The 23209-nt window shown below is 38.8% G+C and overlaps 1 protein-coding gene across 5 annotated transcripts in view; it reads left to right on the forward strand.

Annotated features, from left to right (window-relative positions):
- The window catches only part of LOC126190674 (transmembrane protein 268), a 106882-nt gene that overhangs the window by 25582 nt on the left and 58091 nt on the right, over positions 1–23209 (forward strand). The window contains exon 6 of one of the 5 annotated variants that reach the window (XM_049931126.1): positions 20303–20557. The exons of the other annotated variants lie outside the window; for them this stretch is intronic. Within the exon in view, the coding sequence (XP_049787083.1) occupies positions 20303–20542 (240 nt within the window). The 3' untranslated portion in view covers positions 20543–20557. Of the gene's footprint in view, positions 1–20302; positions 20558–23209 lie in introns of those variants that run through there. 5 annotated transcript variants of the gene reach the window in all.

Here is a 23209-nt window from a genome sequence, read left to right on the forward strand (position 1 = left end):
AAGAACACCGTGAATTCATTGTCCCAGGAAGGGGAAACTTTATTGACACATTCCTGGGGTCAGATACATCACATGATCACACTGACAGAACCACAGGCACATAGACACAGGCAACAGAGCATGCACAATGTCGGCAGTAGTACAGTGTATATCCACCTGGGAAGTGGCGGTGCGGTCCCCTACGGCACTGCGTAGGATCCTACGGTCTTGGCGTGCATCCATGCGTCGCTGCGGTCCGGTCCCAGGTCGACGGGCACGTGCACCTTCCGCCGACCACTGGCGACAACATCGATGTACTGTGGAGACCTCACGCCCCACGTGTTGAGCAATTCGGCAGTACGTCCACTCGGCCTCCTGCATGCCCACTATACGGCCTCGCTCAAAGTCCATCAACTGCACATACGGTTCACGTCCACGCTGTCGCGGCATGCTACCAGTGTTAAAGACTGCGATGGAGCTCCGTATGCCACGGCAAACTGGCTGACACTGACGGCGGCGGTGCACAAATGCTGCGCAGCTAGCGCCATTCGACGGCCAACACCGCGGTTCCTGGTGTGTCCGCTGTGCCGTGCGTGTGATCATTGCTTGTACAGCCCTCTCGCAGTGTCCGGAGCAAGTATGGTGGGTCTGACACACCGGTGTCAATCTGTTCTTTTTTCCATTTCCAGGAGTGTAGATGTTCAGAAACAGTGATTGTACTGCCATGTGATGAATATTGTTGCTGAAAATGTCATTCATTTACATTAATGCTCAACTGTGATCTGCTTGTTAATGATTGTCCATGCATAAAGCAACCAGATGTTTCACAAATAATAGCTGTAGCTTAAGCCAAACAAGCAAACACGTCTGGAGTGTCTTAGCATATAGTACACCAAATGCCAGTTGTGAATTCATGTAAATGGACAACATTTTCAGCAACATCTCTCACCACCCTAGTGTGTTTAGGGTGGAGGTTTTATTGTGTTGCAGAGTGGCTGGCATCTCCTTTTTATTCTCATGGTCAGCTAGCCATGGTAACCTGCTCTCTTGTTTTGATCTCTTCTACATGTTTCTTGCATCTCTGTGGTGTTCTTGTCCAATTTTGTCCACTTTATTGTTTGTTGCCCTTCTGTCAGTCTTGTGGTTTTCTCCTTTATTCCAGTTGTGTTTTGTATGTCTCAATTATTTTACTCCCACCCTTGTGGAATTATTTTAATCGGAATGAGGGACCAATGATGTAGCAGTTTGGTCCCTCCCCCCCCCCTCTTTTCAACCAACCAACCAACATATCTCAAACAGTATTCATCACATTGCAGTTTCAACGCAGTCTATCTCTCATGCGCCAAAACTCACGTGGACTCCTAGGGTGTGAAAGGGGGGGGGGGGGAGGACTCTGTGTGTGTGTGTGTGTGTGTGTGTGTGTGTGTGTGTGTGTGTGTGTGTGTGGCAAAATAATGATTTGAAGATCAGTTGGTGCCTGCAGAATTGCATGGAATAGTGCCTGTGTTTGTTTCTTTTTATTGCATGGGTAACCTTAGAACAGTGAATTGCAAAAGTAAAATATTAAAAGTGTAATACCAAATTTTGCAGCACTAAGAGCTTTACTTTAGCTGTGGCACATGCATTAACCAACTGGTAATGTGTGAAAGAACTTGTATAGGGACATACAAAAGCACAGAGCATGTAAAATTATAGCATATTGGCCAAGCAATAGTGGAATTCAACTGACTGCAGCATGGTTTTGAAAGGACCACAGATTTTGATCATCTTAAGTGGAAAAAGTACTGCCATAAAATACCTAATTTGGTAATGATTCAAGTGTTTCTTTGGTGAAAATGTAGAACTAGGAGTACCATATGTGGGATAATACATGATCTCATAACATCTCACTTCCTGACAAACTGTCTCAATAAGTTTTAATTAAAAGTTTGCCTTTTTGAGATGATGATCAGAATATCACGCCCAGAAACACTCTTCATTATGTGTTAAGAGTACAAGAAGCAACAGCATGTTAAATACATAACACTGCTTAAATCCAATACATTGGACATCTACACTTTACCATCAGTCAATTGGAATGCAGGACACTTATATGACATGAGAGCCTAACCTCTAGCATCCAAAATATATATTTAGTATGTGATGTAGAAAAATAAAAAAAATGCTGAAATTGCAATTTTTATTACACTTCTTAAACAAATGTCATTCATTGTGTCTATTAATGAATCACTGCTGGTAATTGAATAGCAGTTGTCATTGCAACAAAGTACCAGTATATTGTACATCTTGTTAGCTTAACTACACTATAACCCAATAAGACACAGTGTGTAGTCCTGACTTCATAAAAGTTTGAATAACATATCAATAGTTGACTTTCTTTTGTCCTAATTTTAATGTTGTGTTGTCCATGTTAATTAATGTGTTCATCACTTCTTCATCGACTTCAAAGCTCAAAACACAATGTTTATATGTGTGTATTGCTTCAGTAGCTTTTGACATTGTAGGAATTGGCAGAGGTGGTGGTTCATCCTCATCCTCACTTTCTCTTTGTTTCATTGCTATCTATTCCTGCGAGACATCTTGAAGCAGTTTGAGATTGTGATTTCTTGCACAGAATCCCAGGCACTTCTTACAAAATACATAACATCTAAGATCACAATCTTTCTCATTGTAATATTGACACAGGCCAACCTCTTCTATATGAGAATCTTCCTGTATTTTTGTTTCAAGCATTTTATAATGCCTTGGTCAAGTGGCTGAAGGTGGCTTGTACAATTGGGAGGAAAAACACCATATTTATATTATGTAGATGTGACATATCTTGGGGGGGGGGGGGGGGGGGGTGCGCTGCACTCTGGTCAATAAATAGTAGTAGTTTCCTATTTCTAACACCCAACCTTGCATCCCAGGCATCCAATAATTGTTTGAACATTGTAGTTGTTACCCATATGTTTGCATTAGACCTATATTTACATGGAAGTGTCTGCTCATCTTTAAGCAGTGTGGACTCTTCCTTTCTTGACATCAACTTCTTTGTTCAACTATCATTACAACATAATAAAACAATTAGCTTCTCCTAACTAAATTTCCCGCTGTGAAATTTTTCCTCTCTGAACTCAAGTTTTGTTAGGCAGAAGGTGAAAAAATAAGCCCATTTCACCTGCATAAAAAATGTCATTGGGGCTTTATTTTTTTCTTATTGACAAAAGTGTATTTGTCCATGACTGAACATTGTCAGTGTTTATGCCTCCAGCGTCACCTCGAACGTGTTTATCCACTAAATTTAGTCTTTTCTTGAATCTTTTGATCCAACCATTTGATGCTTTAACATCTACAAGTCACAACTTTTGTATGAAATATATTGCTGTAGCACAAACTGCAGTACCATCAGCTGAAATATTTGAAGCACAACTTCCTTTGGTCCACTTAATTAAAACATTCTCCCATTCGGAAACTGACCATCATGCCCTCGTTTTTGCTTTCCATTTCCTTTCCAAACATGATGCTTCAATTGTTTTTTGTTTGTTCACTATCACATTTAATGTTGTTGAAGGAATGTTCACTTTTCATACAATATCAATACACATGATATGTGAATTTTTATCCGCTACCTAAGTAATGTTCCACTCTTCTTTGTTTGTTAACTGTCTCACTGTCTTTTTTATTCATGATTTACCAGTACACCATTTAACACAAAAAATTCGTGGACTGAGAGTCAGTCAAATGCTAAATATGAACAAAGAACACCAGTGACTGAATTATGTGCTATTTGGTTTATTATTTGGCAGCTACAGAAATCGGAAGTTGGAGTTACAGCCAACATAAATGAACTACTTCAGTGCATCAGTTCTACCATAGCAATGATATACGACTTGCAAAATTGCTAGCACTGAGTGCCTCTCTGCACATTTCTTCACTCTACAGCCACAAATGTCTTACTCCCACCACTCTCAGCAGCCAAACAGTACCGATATTGTCAAATTTTAACACACTATACAGGGAGGGAGACTGTGCAAATGAGTCATTTTAACATGTATTTAATGTACTTGGGACTGGAACTTCCCAAAATGGATGTACTATATGAGAAAATGCGGTAATGAGGAGCTTACTAACAAAATTCCACTGTATATCTTTTCTGTGACTTATTCTCTAGGACAAATTAACTGCTGGCAACCTAGTTTTATCATAGGATAATGATTCCTATTTCTCTTGCAATCTTCCCTTACTTTACAACATGTATTTCAGTTAACTTATGTTCTGTTCCTAAATCTGTGATTGACCTCCACATTTTCAATGCACAAGTTGTCACCTCTCCTCCTGTGCGGAGGGCCAGGTGAAATTTGCTGTGGTTCACTGAACTATTTCATGACAGGGACTTGTGACCTTGCTGTTTAGTCCCGTAACACTCAAATAATCTTTGTAGCTTAGCACTAACTGCAGTTTCTTCACTGTTAGTCTGCACCTAATAACCATTAAATTATACACACATCAAAAGAAGTTTTCCATCACCTCGCTTCCGAGAGTTCCGGAATGTGTACAGAAAATTGGAATAGAGATTAATGTAAACATCATTTCCACCCTTTTTATTGCTCATGAAAACCACACATTGCATGTTGTACCACCATACAGCGAGATCTTCAGAGGTGGTGGTCCAGATTGCTGTACACACCGGTACCTCTAACACCCAGTAGCATGTCCTCTTGCATTGATGCATGCCTGTATTCGCTGAGGCATACTGTCCACAAGTCTATCAAGACAGTGTTAGTCCAGATTGTCCCACTCCTCAACGGCGATTTAGCGTAGATACCTCAGAGTGGTTTCTGGGTCACATTGTCCATAAACTGCGCTTTTCAATCTATCCCAGGCATGTTCAATAGAGTTCATGTCTGGAGAACATGCTGGCCACTCTAATCAAGCGGTGTCGTTATCCGGAGTGAAATCATTCACAAGATGTACATGATGGGGGGTGCAAATTGTCCATGAAAACGAATGCCTTGCCAATATGGTTGCACTATCAGTCGGAGGATGACATTCATGTATCATACAGCTGTTTCGGCGCCTTCCATGACCACTAGCGGCGTACGATGGCCCCACATAATGCCACCCCAAAACATGAAGGAACCTCCACCTTGCTGCACTCTCTGGACAGTGTGTCTTAAGGCTTTCAGCCTGACCAGGTTGCCTCCAAACACGTCTCCAACGATTGTCTGGATGAAGGTATATGAAACACTCATCGGTGAAGAGGACGTGATGCCAATCTGGAGCAGTCCATTTGGCATGCTTTTGGGGCCATCTGTACTGCGCTGCATGGTGTCATGGTTGCAAAGATGGACCTCACAACGGACGTCGTGAGTGAAGTTGCGCATCATGCAGTCTATTGTACATAGTTTGAGTCATAACATGATGTTCTGTGGCTGCATGAAAAGTATTATTCAACAAGGTGGCATTGCTGTAAGGGTTCCTCTGAGCCATAATCTGTAGGTAGCAGTCATCCACTGCAATAGTAGCCCTTGGGCGGCCTGAGCGAGGCATGACATTGGCAGTTCCTGTCTCTCTGTATCTCCTCCATGTCCGAACAACATCGCTTTGGTTCACTCCAAGATGCCTGGACACACTCCTTGTTGAGAGCCTTTCCTGGCATAAAGTAACAATGTGGAATGAAAGAACCGCAGTATTGACCACCTAGGCATGGTTGAATTACAGACAACATGAGCTGTGTGCCTCCTTCCTGGTGGAATGACTGGAACTGTTCTCCTGTCGGACCCTCTCCGTCTAATAGTCGCTGCTCATGCATGGTTGTTTACATCTTTGGGAGGGTTTAGTGACATGTCTGAAGAGTCAAAGGGACTGTGTCTGTGATCCATTATTCACATTCAGTGTCTATCTTCTGGAGTTCTGGGAACTGGGGTGATGCAAAACTTTTTTTAATGTGTGTAGTAAGTGTCCACATCTATCCCTGGAAATCATTAAAAAAAAAAGTTGTCTCTTGATTTCTATCATGTATGAAACTTCATTCCATAAATCTTAAAACAAATGTCAGAGATGATTAAATTATGATCTGCTCTGTGTGAAATTCTACCAGGTGACTTTCCCTTTCAACCACGTGGGCCCTGTTCTACTACTTTTCTTCTCTTCCTTTTCCTGCTCTCAAAGTCCAGTCCTCCATAATTATCTTTTCATCTCCCTTGACAAACTGAGTAATTTGTTTTGTCTCTTCATACATTCTTTCAGTATGTTCATTTGCAGAGCTAGGTGACAAATATACTTATGTTACTATGGTGGCTGTTGACTCTGTGTCTTATCTTGGTTAAAAAATATATTCACTGTTGTTTTCATAGTTCACTCTCATTCTTGTTTTCTTGTTCATTATTAGATCTACTCCTCGATTCCCCTATTTAAATTTGGACTGATGAACTTGTACCCTAATGGAATACTATGTCGAAAACATAAGTGTGTTGAAGATCTAAGAAAAAAAAGACAGTCTTTTTGTGTAAAGCTGAAAACATTTTGTCTTGTTCTGATAACATGCTCAGCTGAAAAGTCTTGAAGGAGCAGACATAATGTGACTGCTCCATTTTTTGTAAATATTTGTGTAATAGCATCTGGATTATGGATGCTAAATGCATGTATTAGCAAGGCATTCACATCTGAATATCATTGACAATATTTGCGTGAAGAGTTAAGTTTCCTACAGCTCCATACATGAATATTCCTATCCTCTGCCTCTGTACTAAGGATAATGAACCAACCAACCAGTATTCTATTTGTTCTAAAGTCCACTCTGTATATAGCTGAAGACTGCAATGTATGAAAAAGTCTAGGGAAGGCTAGCTGTGGATGCCAAATGGCTGTGATAATGAAATGGCCACCTATGAAAATGATTTTTACAGATTACTCATGTGCCATGAAACCAATCAAGATATGCAGAACGCTAAATCCTATAGCCCTTGGAGTGGAGATAACTACATGTTTTGAATAAAATAGTCTTGGTTTTCACGTAGTGTCAATTAGAATAAAATTCTGGAGTTTTCGATGGCCATTGTCATCTGGAGTGAAACCACTGACTGCCAGGGCTGGCATGGTTTTCCGCTTATTGTAACCATAATTGTGGCATCTGGCACCAGTCAGAGAGGGCTGATATGATGCATGCGTGAGAGATGAGGTGGGCAGCTCGTAGCAGCTCCAGCCCACCATGGAACCGAGTGGTGTCAGGGGGTGTGAGGGGCTTTCACCACATTTGAAACTGCCACTCCCATCATGCATCTATCATTGCTTTCTTTTGGTATCCAAAGCCCACAAACACAAGTCTTAGTTCATGTGTCAACATACTGGGATTCCATTATAAAAGAGGTGGCTAAGGTTAGAATGAACAGCAACAATTTTAAAAGAGATGAGGGGATACACATTCAATAGGGCATGGAGGCGGGCTTCGGATGTCGAAAGGAAGCAACGACAGAATGCGTGATGCGTGTAGGAAGACAGGAGCAGCAGTTTCAAATGTGACACCGGCTCCTCGTACCTCCTGACATCACTCGATCCCACAGCGGGGCAGAGCTGCTATGAGCTGCCGACTCACCTTCCCTGCACGCGTTGTTTCAGCTCTCTCTGATTGATGCCAGAGGCTGCAATTGCAACTATGTGAGTGGAAAACTGTGCCAGTCCCCACAGTCAGTGGTTTTACTCCTGACAACGATGGGGGAGATCATCAAAAGCTCGAGAAATTTATTCGAATTGGTGCAGCTTGGAAACAAAGAAGAATGCTGCCACGAAAGACTCAAAGGAAGATGCCTGCTCTACTAGCCTCTTCCATTTCTTTGTGTTGAGCTAAGTGGTCTGATCTTTAGAATTTTGATGAAACTAAAATGTGTTTTCTTCATTGTTGATAAAGACTCCCTAAGTACTTGAAGCAGTCAACAGTCTTGAAAGTGGGTCCATCTACAGCCAGAGGTTCATCACTTCTGATTTTCTTTCTTATGACCAGGTGTTCTTCTATCATTTCTTCATTAACATACAATCCTGTTTTGATTCTGTAATAATTTACATAATTTGCATTAATTCTGTTTTGAACTACTTATGAATGCTACATAATCTTCCTAGGAAAGTATTGTAATGTTCACCACTTACACATATATCTACATAGGCCACCTTATAATGTGTGACAGTTGTTACCATTTACCACTATTAGTCATTTCCTTTCCTGTTACACTCACAATTGCAGCAGGGAGATATGACTCTGTGTGCCTCTATGTGAACCCTAATTTTTTTGACCTTGTCATTGTGGTCCTTAGGGAAAATGTACATTGGTGGCAGCATAATCATTCTCTGTCAGAACGCAAATGCCTTAACTTTCCCAACAGTGTTTTGCAAAAAGAACACTCATTTCCTTCAGGGATTTCCATTTGAGTTCAGGGAGTATCTCTGTAACACTTGCATATTGATTGAAGCTACCGGTAACAAACCTTGAAGCATCCTTCTGAATTGCTTTGATGTCGTTCTGTAACCCGATCTGGTTGGGATCCCAAACATTCGAGCAACACTCAAGAATGGGTCGCACAAGTGTTTTATATGTGGTCTTCTTTGTAGATGAGCGACACTTTACTAGAACTTTCCCAATAAACCAAAGTCGTGGAGTTTTTCCAAGTTCTGACGAAACTTAAAGTATTAATGCAGTCACTTGCTGTCCAAAACCTATCACTTCAAAAGTTTTATATCATCCTGACAGCTCTACAACATACACATTAGCCCTATGAGTTCCTGACACAGAATGAACCAGAGTGGCTATTCACACATTCTTATATCCGCTCACTAAGTGTGCCAAAATTTACAGTGATCACAAGGTATACAAAATAATCACCATTTAAAATACATAAAATTCACAAATACAATATGTAGGATCAATGAAACATCTCCCTCTGCTGGTCCCCTCAGTCAGTACACAATGCTCAAAGTCTAATAGTTTATGATCATTTAATCTACAGATGAAATGTGTGAACTCATGCTGGCAATAAAGAACTCCTGTTCAACAGAAGGGCTTCTTTGTGCTCTATTCACGGGCGGTGCCAGATTTTACATGTGTTTCAAATTACATGTGTCTTTATTATGATTGCTTACTATAAAGAAGTCAAGTAAAGTACTGGAGAGGCACAATTAAGACACTCACACAAAGCTATCAGCCACAGGCTTCATCAGCAAAAGAGAAACACACACAGGCATTCTGACCCAAGCTGTTGGATTTGGTGATTATGAGTGCATGAGGTGTGTTTGCTTGTGTGAATGAATGGTGAATGTTTCTCCGTTTCTCTTCTGTCGATGAAGGCTATGGCCAAAAGCTTGATGTAAGTGTCTTTTAATTGTGCCTGTCTGCAACTTAATGTGTCTTTTTTTTCCAATAAGTAGTAATTTAATTTTTCCTACGTTGTTAATACTCCTATGTGGAGTTTCCATTGTTTATCTTTCAATTAGTTAAAGAAAAGATCATTTAATAAACTGAGAATATGAAAAAAACAAAAGCATAGCTGAAACAAGCCCCTCTCATTCACTTTCAAGACTGGACACACAGATTGCTGCACTGAAGAGAGGAAGACTGTGTGTAGTGTTTGTGGTAAACCATTGGTCCTCTGCCACATTTTGGAGGCATGCCCCCCCCCCCCCCCCCCCATTTGTTAATGAGAACGTAGACCATAATTTGAGTCTTGATTTTTTTTTTTCCTCTCTATTTCATGTGATGAGACTAAAGTACCATAAACTTACTGAATTTTTGTTTGTTCTTAACTCTTTGTGTTCGTAAAAACACTTTCCTGGATCAGAAGGTGTGTTTTGACCAGCCAGGCTTTCTTATTTTAGAGACCTTCAAAATTCCTCTGCTTTCGATTCCTTGTTAGAATTCTGTGGCTTTTAACATATCTACATCTTAAGAATTCTAGACTTAATGATTGTAAAATTAATATTTTTAATTCTATTTGTATTGCGTTTATTTATTAATTTATGGCAATAACGACTGTCTTGCCTTGCATTCAGCTCAGTTAATTAATGTAACAATAGGAACATGTTGCTAATGAAAAAAGGTTTGTCAACACAAGAAAGTGTTTGTAATATTTGTAGATGACACGTGATTTTCAGCACATCACGTGGAAGTAACAGAAATTGAGCATATAAAACTTCAGGGTTATAAGGAGGTGTGATCTTATTGTACAACTAGTAAAATGAAACGAGGAAGGGGACTACACATACAAAAACACAATGACTGCCCACAGAGACTTTAATCTTAATTTTATGATGGAAAATATTGAATGTGTTAATCTGGAGTTGGCTTTAGCTGCATCCTTATAAATTGACAGGTTTCAGCTAGCTCGATTTGTAGAAGTGGGCAACCAGTTTGCTTGGTCATGTTCCTGTACTTGCCAGAGAAGTCATGTACAAGGTCTGACATATTAAAGAAGACTGATGTTTGTAGTGTTTTGGGATATTTGTAAACATTCCAATACACCATTGGAAAGCTGTCAACAAGAGATGCTCGTGAGTAAGTTGAATAAGGATAAATGTAGTGGGAAAGGGAAACTATGTTTTCCTTTCTTGTATGCAGTGAATACGGAGCAGTGGTGTAGCTGGCGAGAAGGGGACTGGTAAAAATGATATTACAACCACTGCTCGTCTGGGAGTCATTTGTGCCGTGGTGCAGCAAGTGCCTGAGTCCGAGAGCCATGGAGTAAATGACGCACCAACAAGGGCGTAATGAACAAACAATTGAACAACAGTATTTGTTTATCTGTGTTTGCTCTCTCAGGTCCTAAAGTACGCATGTATGGAAGTTTTGAATATACTCAAGAGAGTGGTATTACAGTAGCAATTGTTTGTTGTGTTGTTAAAAGAAATAGTGAAAATGTCGGGCAAAATGTACCCCTGTTTGTGAGAAGTGTGGCTATTTATTTAGTAGCGCAGTAGAGAGAACTTGCGGAAGCATTCCAGGAATCTTCACCTTAGTTGGATGAACAGGGAGGTGGCATGGAAGGATCCGGACCACCAAACAACTACTCTGAGAAGAGAGGATAAAGGTAATACTACTTTGATCTGGAGGTGTATTAAGGTGGGCAAAATATTGCCAAGTTATATCGGCCAGGGACGCAACTTCCCACTAGTGCTGGTATAAGACCCACCACAAACCCTACAAAATATACATCAGCAGGAGAAGAGGGAAAAATACATTCCATGTTGCAAATTTGTAAGCTGACCTGACAAGTTCAGTTAGTGGTGGTCACCTTGAAAGCAGAATCCCTGTGTATTTTTCCTTGAGACTGTAGAAGAGTGCCAACATGTTTGGTTTCCAGTTGAGTGAAAGTTGGTACCTATAGTAAACTGTTGATCGGGTTCGATTCTCGGCTGGGTCGGAGATTTCTCTACTCAGGGACTGGGTGTTGTGTCGTCCTAATCATCATCATTTCACCCCTATCGACGCACAGGTCGCCGAAGTGGCGTCAGTCGAAAGACCTGCACCAGGCGAATGGTCTACCCGACGGGAGGCCCTAGCCACACGACATTTCATTTCATTTCAGTGCCATGGAACTGTTTGAGTTAGTTGTAAATTATCACAGTGGAAAGACAAATTGACAGATAAAAATACGAATTGTATACTAATATGCTATGACAAATATTTCTTTAATAATGCAATCAGTTTTGTTTGTTTGTAACAACTCATATTTTAAACCTATTATAAATGGGTTTTTTTGACACTTGTAATAGATTAACAATAATAAAATATCATTTTAACTTATGTTTAGCTTAGTGAAAGAAAGTTGTTCATCCTCTGAATTTAGTTAACTCTGCTCTGCAATTCAGCTGATCTGTCAGCACTACAAAGTATTAAGTGATGATGGTGGAAGAACTGTCACGATTGGTTGCTAAGTAGCCAGCAGTCAGTCAAGAATGTGCTTCACACATTGCACAGAAGATAAGATCTTGGCATTACAAAGCCAGTAGGTCCTGGTAAAGCAATTATGCTGTAAGATATGCTGATGGACCAAAATATTTGATTGCTGGCCACCAAAGTACTGTGCTGAATGCTGCCTAGTTGTGTTGCAGGAACATGACACTGTAAGAAAACTAAAAGTGGAGCAGAGATAAATGGAGGATCATCCAAGCAACAATACAGGAATAGATGTGGAAATCTAGTGAGATAAACAACTTTGACAGAGTGGAGAAAATTACAGCCCAGCACCTGTGAATGAGCATCTTGGAAACAGAGAACCACTTAGCATGTCAGTCTGGTGTGCGTCTGTGGAAAGTGGTTGAAGAAAAGTGCAACCATGAGTGAGTAGGCTACAAGGTGTTAGGAGACACCGAGCGAGGTGGCGCAGTGGTTAGCACACTGGACTCGCATTCGGGAGGACGACGGCTCAATCCCGTCTCCAGCCATCCTGATTTAGGTTTTCCGTGATTTCCCTAAATCGTTTCAGGTTCCTTTGAAAGGGCACGGCCAATTTCCTTCCCTCACCCGAGCTTGCGCTCTGTCTCTAATGACCTCGTTGTTGACGGGACGTTAAACACTAATCTCCTCCTCCTCTTCTCCTGTTAGGAGACCTAACCTCATGAAAGAGCATGGAAGTTGTAAGCTCATCCACCTTGCCACACATGGGAGTTGGTGATCTGTGGCAAATCTGATGGCAGAGTACAATGCTCATGCAGCTTCAAGTATTTTGGAATATACCATTCAGTGCACTTTGTTGAGCATGGAGAGCTCCTCAGCAGGTGATCCCTGCATGTTCCCATGTTGACCCGAGGATGTTGTCTGTTAAGATTGCGGTGGGCACTTTTTCACGGAAATTGGATTGTAGATCAACGGAAACATGTCACCTGGTCAAATGAATTACATATCTGGATACAACATGTCAGTGGTCATGTTCTGGTACACCATAATTCAGGCAAGTGGCTGCTCCCAACATGAGCTGTACAACAGACACATGTGACACAGGCTGGTGTGGATATTATTATGCTATAAATGGCATTCACCTGTGCTTTCTTGCGACCTATGGTAGTAATCAAAGACATCACGACAGCAATGGACTACGTGAATATTATTGCAGACCACCTGCATGCCTTCATGCTTGATGTCTACTCCAATGGCTGTGGCATCATCTAGCAGGTTAACTATCCATTTTAAAAGGACAAAATTGTGCTACTATGGTTATAGGAGCACAGTAGCAAACTTAATGTTGATACCTTGGCCACAAATTTTGCCTGATTTGACCCATCTGGGAAGCTGTTGTACACTGGTTTTGTGCCCACAAACCACCAGCCTGTATTTTGCAGGAATCATGTGACTTGTGCATACACGTTTGCTTCCACATACCTCTGGAAACCTGCCAAGGACTTTTCAAATCTCTGCCACACTAAAATCACTATTGTGTACTGCATTCCAGGTATGAAACAACATGCTATTAAGCAGGTGGTCATAATGTTTATGCTCATCAGTGTAAGAACAGAGCAAGGCTTTTTATGAACTTTGGCCTTCAAAAACGTACCTAGAATACCCACAAATTAATTTATTGCAGTTAGTTTGTTGAAGAATGTATAATCAAATGCTAAAGCTTTCATTAGATGCTGTGACCACAGTGATAAATTTAGAATTGGGGTGTGTCTCACCACAATTGTTTTCAGCAGTTGTAGAGGAAGTATTTGGATTGTTAAATGGGAAAATGAAAAGAAACATCTTAATATATCATAACTGAACCAATTTATGTTGTTCTGTTTGCCTCTAGTGCTGATGAACTTCAACAACAGAAGAAAGAACTTAATTGAGCACATTTGAAAGTTGACCTAAAATCAAAAGACAGTCATATGTAAGAAAATGAAAAAGGTACAAATTAACAGTGTTGTTATTTAACCTGTTGACCTGTGTTAGTTAGGACAGTTGAAGATGACTAAGTGCACAGCAAAATATGTAAACAGAAAGTTGAAAATGCCTTTGAGTACTTTTGGCAAACTAAACAGGGTTTCAGTAGGGTTCCCAAAAATAAAGATTCTGATGTGTCTGAGAAGGATACCTTGTAATTGTTGTGTGTTGCCTGTTTTGACTTGCGGCAGTAAAACATGGTCTTCTTAATGCAGAAATCATCAAAGAGCTGCAGGTTGCTCAGTGAGTTACAAAGAGATGCATCTTGAGAATTATTAGAGAGACAAGAAACAATTTTTAGAAACTGATAAGAGAATAAATAGGTTGTCTTCTAAGATGTAACTCAGCTGTAATGAAACTAAAATGGAGAAGATTGCCAGATGAATAAATCGTAGTTGCATGAAGGACGTCATTTGCTGATTTCCAGGAAATAAGACCAAGGTGTCAACCTAATGCATCGTGTGTAGACAACACTACAAAACTTTAAATGCGAACATTTTTAGGTTAGCCTTTACCATGACTGTTACTGACATTAAATGAAACAACAAGTTTACTGTTACTAGTCACCGTTTTATTTATTTCCACTACAAAAGATGCAAGAACAGAATGGATGCCTGCATCTAAAACGGAAAAATTTTGGAGATTCGCTTATGAAGTAACATGTGTCAGGTGGTTGATCATAGTTGCCAAATATTGTGTTAGTTCTGATGCTTTAAAGAAGAAGCCTTTATTTCCTGTCATAGCAGAAATTATTCTCTCTCTAAACTGCCATTTAGTCTGGTGCAGATGAAATCATTCCTAGTAGTAAGCATTAGACAGTGGATTTACAATTTTGCTAGTGCATACAATCAGGTTACTTCGTTTTTTGATGTGTACATTTATTAGAACTATATAAAATTTTACAAAAGTATGTGTTAAATGAATTTTTGTTTTGCAAAATGTGCTTTTATCAACATTCTTTAATGGAAGCATATGCCAAAAATTGATGAAAACACATATACAGTACGACTCAAAATGAATGGAACGAAAGGAAAGTATTCTTGCGACTTAAGCAATGATGTTATTTTAGAAATACACACACAGACTGAAAGGTTTACTCTCACAGTTCCTACAGACATTCAGAGATGTTCATTGTGGTCTCCATTTGTTAGATGCCACATGTCTCTCCTGCCAGACCCATTGCAGCACAGCCCGATCAGTGGAGTTACCATGCCAACTGTCCAGTGCCTTAGCTGCTTTAAGTCCTGCAGAAATGGGGGTGCATAAACTGTCCTTCACACATCTGCAAAAGGAAAAAAAATTCACCTGTGTAAGGTTAGGTGACGTGGGGCCACAACATGAATGGCACATCATTCAACCCAGCATGACCCATCCAGCTCTGTGGAAGATGTTTGTGAGGTGACTGTTTATGAGGTTAGGCCAATGTGGTGGGGTTCTGTCCTCCTGAAAAATGGAGTTGGTACTTCTTCTGTCAACTGAGGCAACAACCAGAGAGGAAACATGTCAAAGTAGGTTTTGTCTGTAATGGTAGATTCTGCAAAGAAGAAAGGGCCAAAGACTCTACACTTGGTTATGGCACAGAAAACATTAAGTTCTGCAGAATCACATTCACTTTCGAGAGAGGTATGTGTGTTTTGTGTACCTCACGTTCTCTAAATGTGCTTGTTCACTTTGGCCCTTAAGTGAAAAGCGACTTCGTCAGAGATGCAAATCTATTTGTAGAACCATCTTCCTCCATCTGTGCTCGAAAATCAGTACATAATATTGTCCCGATTTTGGTTTATTGGCTGGTTTTGGTGCCTGCAACATTTGAATCCTAAACATTGAACTGCAGATGATTGTGCAACACATACTACACTGTTGGTTGAAATACATTCATTTCTCCACTGGCTCGATGCATGGATTTCCTGGGGGTTCATGTGTAGCTCGTACAAATGTGTTCCACCCTATTATTCTCGATGGCTGGCAGTCCTGTAGTTTTTACTTGAATATGCATTCTGTCTCCTTGAATTGTCCATCTAGCAGTGTTGTGATGGTGTGGTGCCACTTTACCAAAATTCATCTGAAAATGTCTTTGAACAATGATTAGTGGTACCATTTTTGCATATTATATTGCACAATGTGCCTTTTCTATCATGGGTACCACCATTTTGAATACTAATACCAATGATGAACAGTGTTGACTTTCCTTTGATTCATTGTTACGAGCCTAAATTATGACAGTTAACATTTCAGTCTACACATGTATTTCTCAAATAAAGTCATTACTGTAGCCACAAGAATGTTTTCTTTTTGTCCCAGTAATTTTGAATCATATCATATTATTACAGTATTATCCATTTTATGCATAACAAATTTTATTTAACATATAACACTAGCATGAAATACAGTACAAAATTAAAGAAAACAAGATATAATTAATAAAAATGATACATTAAGTTATCAATTTTGTTAAATGCTAATGTCAGGTCTCCTTATCCAGTCAAGGCTTGATGTCATAATATGAAAAAGTTGTTTGGGTCACTCAAGTAGGTACTCAATTTACACGCCTTGACAATGTGCGAGATAGTCTGGTTCAGTGCTCCACAACCACAGCTTGGACTAGGCCAGTTACCCCATATCTGCATGTTGTATGCACACGCAGTGTCCTTTTCAGGTGTGATCTATATTATTCTACTCATGTTTTGAGAATTAAAACCCCCTTCCTTTTAATCTCATTTTGCTTGTTATTGTTTGTTGCATTTTTTCAAGGCGTACATCCCATGACGTCCCTTCAAGTTCATTATTGATCTGTTCATTCAGTTTTATTGTTATTATTATTATTATTATTATTATTATTATTATTATTATTATTGCAGAGGGGGCTAACCCTTGTCTTTGGGCTCTATAGTAGGTCAATAAGATGTTGCAATTCAGATGGCGCATTTGTGGTCCAGGTTTCACACCATTTGTTGTTCATGATGCAGTTGCTATCAGCAAGCTGTTGGGACAGTTGCAGGGATGGATTTCTGTAACGAAGTCAGTTTGTTGTCAACTTTGGAATAGCTACATGGATGGCAAGTTGAAGATTGTTCATTATTTGGGAATATTGTTTCAGTAGATCTTTTGTATTCTTAACTGAGTTTAGTGTAGTAGTTCTTAAGCACCCAGAGATGTTTAGCATGGTTGTACCATGCTGAGTGACTATTTTATTTACATGAGGTTGGCTGAACCACACTGGAACACAACAATCAGGTGTAGAAAACACTTAACTGAGTGCAGAAATTTGAAGTGTATTTGCTAGTGATCCCCTGTTAGTACTGCAGAGTTTTTGCATAAAAATGTTTTTTTGAGTTGCTTTCTGAAAGATAGTTTCCTATCAAGAGTCATTCCAAGATAATTTGGGTGACACTGGTAGGGAAACATTATGTCATTCATACTGGCCTCTAGTTTATAATCTGCTGCTCTTTTGTTTAAATGGAAACTGTTGGGTTCGGTTTAGAAAGATTTGGTATAGCTCTCCATATGGTGGAATATTATATAATTCATAGAGATCGTTAGTTAGTGTTCTCAGCAAACTTCTTGTGTTGAACTGCAAGTGCTAGAACATCAGAAGATACAAAGTATTTTGGCTGGTTTCAGGTGTGTCAGAAACATAAAGGTTGAAAAGTAAAGGCAATAGTACTGACCACTGAGGTAGTCCATTATTTAGTTTTCTTTCTTTACTTTCAAATTGACCCTAGACTACTCACTGTCTTATGTGTTACAGATTAGTCTTAATGTGGTTTGGTAGGGGATGACTCTGGCTGTCTTTTATAAGAATCCTTCTGTTCATACTAATATAACAATGAAAACAATCAATTATTGATAAAATTATTTAATTGGATGGATAAAAAATCTACTCACCAAGTAGCGGCAGAACACACATCACAACAGTCTTCTGTCCGTACCATATCATAAGTGGTAGTCTTTAGTTTTTCTGAACTCCAGCTTTGGAGTTGTGTATTCAGGCTTAGAACCAGTTCTGTGCAGCTTGTTTGGTCTGATATCTACTTATGTGTAAGGGTTTTATCCAGGATTCTTGTACCTTTCCTAAAAGTCTCTCCAGAAGTTTGTAGTGACAGCTGAGAACAGCTATTGGATGATAACTTTCTGCTTTATCTAATGATTTCTTCAGTTTCAGGACTGCAATAACTTCAATAATTTTGAAAACTTTTGGTAGATATCCTGATCTTTTAATGTACAGGGAGATTTTGATATTTTCTAGTAACTAAACATTTTCCCATTACTTTTGTAAAAACTTCAGCCATATTGTTTTTAATTGTTTTCAAGTATGCTAAAACCATAGTTCAGTAAGACCTGGTATAATGAATTTTGATCCCTCCTTCTATTACATGGCTGAACATCTGTGTTTTTCTTAGACATTCCTAAGCAGTTGCCAGAACACTTCATAGTAAAAGAATGCTTGAATTCCTTCCATCGCTTTCAAAATTCTGTTCAAACTGTGCATTTCCAAGGAGTTTTGTGAGACAAGTTCAAGTAAAAATGCATTCACCTGAGTATGATATTATAGGTGTATGCATTATCTATGAGTTAATTTGATATAACACTTTTAATTGTTTATTCACCCCAGTAACAGTAAACTGATCCCTAATCATAACTGCACTCTTAGTATTCAGTTCTCTTGCTCCAGTAATATTTACTCTGATTAAGACTTCATTGCTTCAAATTTCCAGCTTCCGTCAGCCCTCAGCACGAGACACCATTATCATAACACCTTGGAATCTTATGAGTGAATCGGCATGTTCCCAACAATAAGTACTAAAACCTGAGTTTGATAAGCATCACAGGTTATGTAAGACATACATATTGACAAAATAAGCACAGTGAGTTTGACATAGTCAAGAAGATACAGCGTACAGCTGCAGGTGACGACAATAGCCATATGCAGATCTGTGATAACTATGAGGCATTGTCATAGAGACATTCACAAAATCACATTATGTGATTAGTTGAGTGAAGCACGTGGACGTGCCTCACTGTGCCCACAGCAACTGTCAGGCGTCTTCTTATGTCATCTCAACTGTGTTCTTAGTAATATCAATATTGGCTCTCTGCAGGTCATGGTCAACATATTTGGTGATTTTGACACAAATGGAAATGCATGTATTCATTTCCACACATGTGATTTGCAATGGTCAGTGTCCTCTCTCAGTATTTACAACCACTCTGTATCCCATGCAGGCCAAATTTAATAAAAATCATTTGGACAGTCCTTGTTGAAAAGGAAAAAGAAAGCAGCTACACAGAGACAACTAGTATGTGTGTGTGTACAGGCCTGTAGGCTGAGAGTAGATCGCCAAAAATCGTTTTTTAGTTGGTAAAGAAATTGATATAAATTTATAGAAAAAATTGAAGTGACATTGCATATGAAGATTTAAATGTCAATTTTATAGCAGACAATATTGTGTGAACCTGAAGTTAGTTTAACAGTTTCTTTACATTTCGACAGGTTTCAATTTGTTCAGTATTCTAGAAGTGGGCTATCAGCTTACTACAGTGATGTCCCTACATTCTGCCACAATACAGAGGTGATGCAGTGGTTAGCACAGTGGATTCTCATGCAGGACAATGACCATCTTTATTTAGGTTTTCTGTGATTTCCGTAAATTCCTTCAGGCAATCCTTTGCTAATTCAAGCTTGTGCTCCATCTCTAATGACCTTGTTGTCGACAGGATTTTCAACACTAATCTCCTCCTAATTCATGTGCAAGATCTGATCCCTGCCAGCCTGCCTGCGAGAGAGAGAGAGAGAGAGAGAGAGAGAGAGAGAGAGAGAGAGAGAGTCAGTCGTTCGATTTTCATACTATCATTTGTTTTGATGACATCTCATTTTGATTTATTAATTAATTGTAGATTGATATCATCAAGAGTAACAATACTTCCTAAATATAATTTTCCATCTACATTTTTTGCCGTATGCCTTCTTGCAAATAAAAACATGTTCGAATTTTATTTTGTCCTCAGATTAAAACTTTTCATAGGTGTTGTCAGTTGACATTTGTTAGTGTATCTAACAGTCATATGAAAATAGTTGACAGTGAGGTCATTAACAAAGAAATGATAACTTATTAGAAAAAATTAGAAGAAGGAATTTCTAGCGAAAACTTACACCGTTTTATTAGCCATTTTGTAGAGGCCCCTTTCAACAAATGTCAGTGTGTGCAATAGCTTTAAGAATTGTGTGTTAATTCACAGGTTTATTATGTGCATATTCTCTACCGGAAAAGGCTGTAGCAGGAGTTATTCACTGTTCATGCTCCTAACCATGATCTAGAAAAAAATTGTTTACAATTATAAACCATATTATAATTTATATTCCAGTAATTAAAGTAGATGCATAAAATAAATTTTTAAATTACTTTTTGTACTATATCATCTTGTTCACTTTAACTTCAGGAAAGAGGGGAGCAGTTACTGAATCGCTACTTACAACGTTGGTCAAAGGATTATCTCCGTCGTCGTTTGGACTGGACTGTGGATGAGGCTGGTGGAAATCCTGTTGATCCTCGCCATCTCTCCTCTGCATTATGCCCTTGCCAATATATTGAAGAATACTTAAAAAATAAACCTCGCTCTGATCACCGAAGTTTTTGTCCCTGTATTACAACATGGCTTGCAAAACGAGGCATTGATTGATTTCTTAAGTGAGGGAAGAATTTGTGTCACCATTCTGTGGGTGTTTTCTATCAATATAGGTGGTCATTATATATATATATATATATTCAATTGAGGCAGTTATAACATAGCAAGAATTTCTAGTGTACTGTATAAATAACTTAGAATTATGTTTTAGACTTGATACCAAAGGCTTGTTTTCTGTTTTAATATCTGCACATAATAGAAAATAATGCACTAAGGTATCCTGTTTCAGGTGAGTGTGTTTGGGGGGGTGGGGGTGCAGATTTTGGTGAAATTGTGCACTAGATCACTATTAAGTGAACGATTGCAGCTTGTGAACATCTATAGTGTAGTGTTGCACACTTAACCGTCCGACTCCTTAGTCCTCTCTATAACAGATACACATATTAACTTCTTATAATTTTTCAATCTTGTAGCTTCTTAGTATGGCTTTCTAGTAGCACTTTACTAACAGTGATACTTTCAGTAAACAACTGGCTTCTAAAATTTGTTGCTTTTAAAAATATTTTATTTTGTTTTTAGATTTAATTGTTATGTTCTATGCATCTTATCTGCCCTGCACATTACTTGCCTTTTTGTTTTATTGCAAGCATTGTTTTGCACATTCATTAGGCTGGAGTATGGTGTGTCACAAATTTTCCTTTGTATGCACCTTATGTTATGAAAGCATGTAATGGTGATTCATATGTCTGGAGTAGTAATAGGTTATTATACAGATAGGATTTCAAATTCTGAAATTGTGTTTTGAAGAGTCTGTTCACCTTTCTTACAGAAGCCTTCCAGATCAAGTCCTGTCACTCTGTAATTTAGTTCATTCAATTTCAACAGCCGCCAGATGAACTACTTTAAAAGCCCAATTAATAGACTGTTCTCCAGTGAGTGCATCAATTCTCCAGCTGTTTTACAGTACTGTCAAGTCACAGACTATAGTGTGAGACATCTTTCTTTTTTTCACAAGGCACAGGTTCCCTTTCACAAACTGTAATCTCTCCTTTACTCCTGGTATATCAGACTGTGGTTAGATTATTCATGGCAATATTTTAGATGTTCTTTTCGCAGATCTCAAGATTTTTTAAATATTTGTCAGTTCTCTTTGTAATACTGTAGAACCTTTGAATATCTTCCCCCCCTCAAGATTTTTATTTATTGTTGCTGCAAATGGTCATAACATTGGTGATATTTTTCTTGACTTGAGTCTAGGGATGGTGCAATGTTTTTGGAAACTTTATATTTGAAATTTAACAATGCAAGTGTGGGCATCTCATTTATGTTCTGGGCACTAAAAGTTCTATCTAGTTTGCAGCTCCTGCCATGAGCCATGATTTTTCTGTCCTCATTGGAAACTGTTCTTTGTTTTGTTAGATGACAATTTGTTGTGCAGTGATTCAGGTACGGTTAACTGCACTCAAAATAAATGGCATTCACTTTGCATGTGCATCTTTGTTTTCTCACTCTCATCCTTTTCCTAACCCCTAACTTTCTTGTAAATACATTGTTCACTGGCCTCACTGTCATATTCACCCACAAAACTATTCAATGTCTACTTCACAAAATTATTTTCACTTTTGCTTTAATGTTCTGTCCTCAGAAACAGTAGTAGCCATGACATTCTCTTGAAATTGTTACTCCTGAATGTTTCTTTTCCTTGCTGAAATTGCTTTCTCTAAGAATTCTGTGTCCATTTGCCAAAAGGCACAATGTGACATATTTTCTAATGAGCAGACTCTGCCATATTATATAAGTGTCACTCCAGCAGCCTTTAAATGATTAGGTGTAACAGTATGAATGTGGGGAACAGCAGTAGGGAATGTCATTGATATATTTAAATGTCTTTTAGATTTATTGGAAATGCAGAGTATTTGTTAAGCAATCAGCATACAAGATTAGTGTGGCCTATTCTAGATTACTGGTCCAGTGAGCTTATTGTCATGAAGTCTGCATGAGAAAAAATGTCGAAGATGGTCATAAATGTGGTGCTGTGATTATGACAGCTTCATATAGCCCCACACAAGAGTAACAGATATGATAATGGTATATAAATGGGAATTGTTTAGAAGAAAAAGTATTGCAGACATACTTCGCAAGTTTTCTGCCATCCCCATTGTACATCTTGGTATAAGCTGAGGAAGAGTAGGGTGTGAATGGAGGCATTCCGACACTCGTTTCCACCTTTTTCTATACATAGATGAACAGTTCAGAGGTCAGGGAGTAGTTAAAATTGATAATTGATACCACCGAGTGTTACGCAGTGGCTTATGAATAACTCTTTAAAACGCTTGGAACTATCGTTGAGGTGGTTTTACTAGGTTTATCCTGATGAATTACGTGCTAGTCACTGCACCTGAGAATGGTTCTTTGTTGTACCTTTTGAATTTTATAGTTTTTTTAACATTGTGTGCAGTGAGTCTTGTTGATTTAAAACACATTCTTAATCTTAGATGATCTCACTACTTCTATTTTTTATGTAATAAAACAATTTTCACATCTTTCATTTACACCTCCATATTTTATGACAGTGCTATATCAAGTAGTCTGTATAAATGGTAGGGAAAGTGCTTCTCTTTCACCTCTTATTTTCTGAAATTATCTCTGGTTTTCTTATTTTATGAGAGCTGCATATTGGTATTAAATGGTATGGTACCTGCAAGTATTACGATGTTCTTC

This window comes from Schistocerca cancellata, chromosome 6 (assembly GCF_023864275.1).
Source record: "Schistocerca cancellata isolate TAMUIC-IGC-003103 chromosome 6, iqSchCanc2.1, whole genome shotgun sequence".
NCBI lineage: Eukaryota > Metazoa > Arthropoda > Insecta > Orthoptera > Acrididae > Schistocerca > Schistocerca cancellata.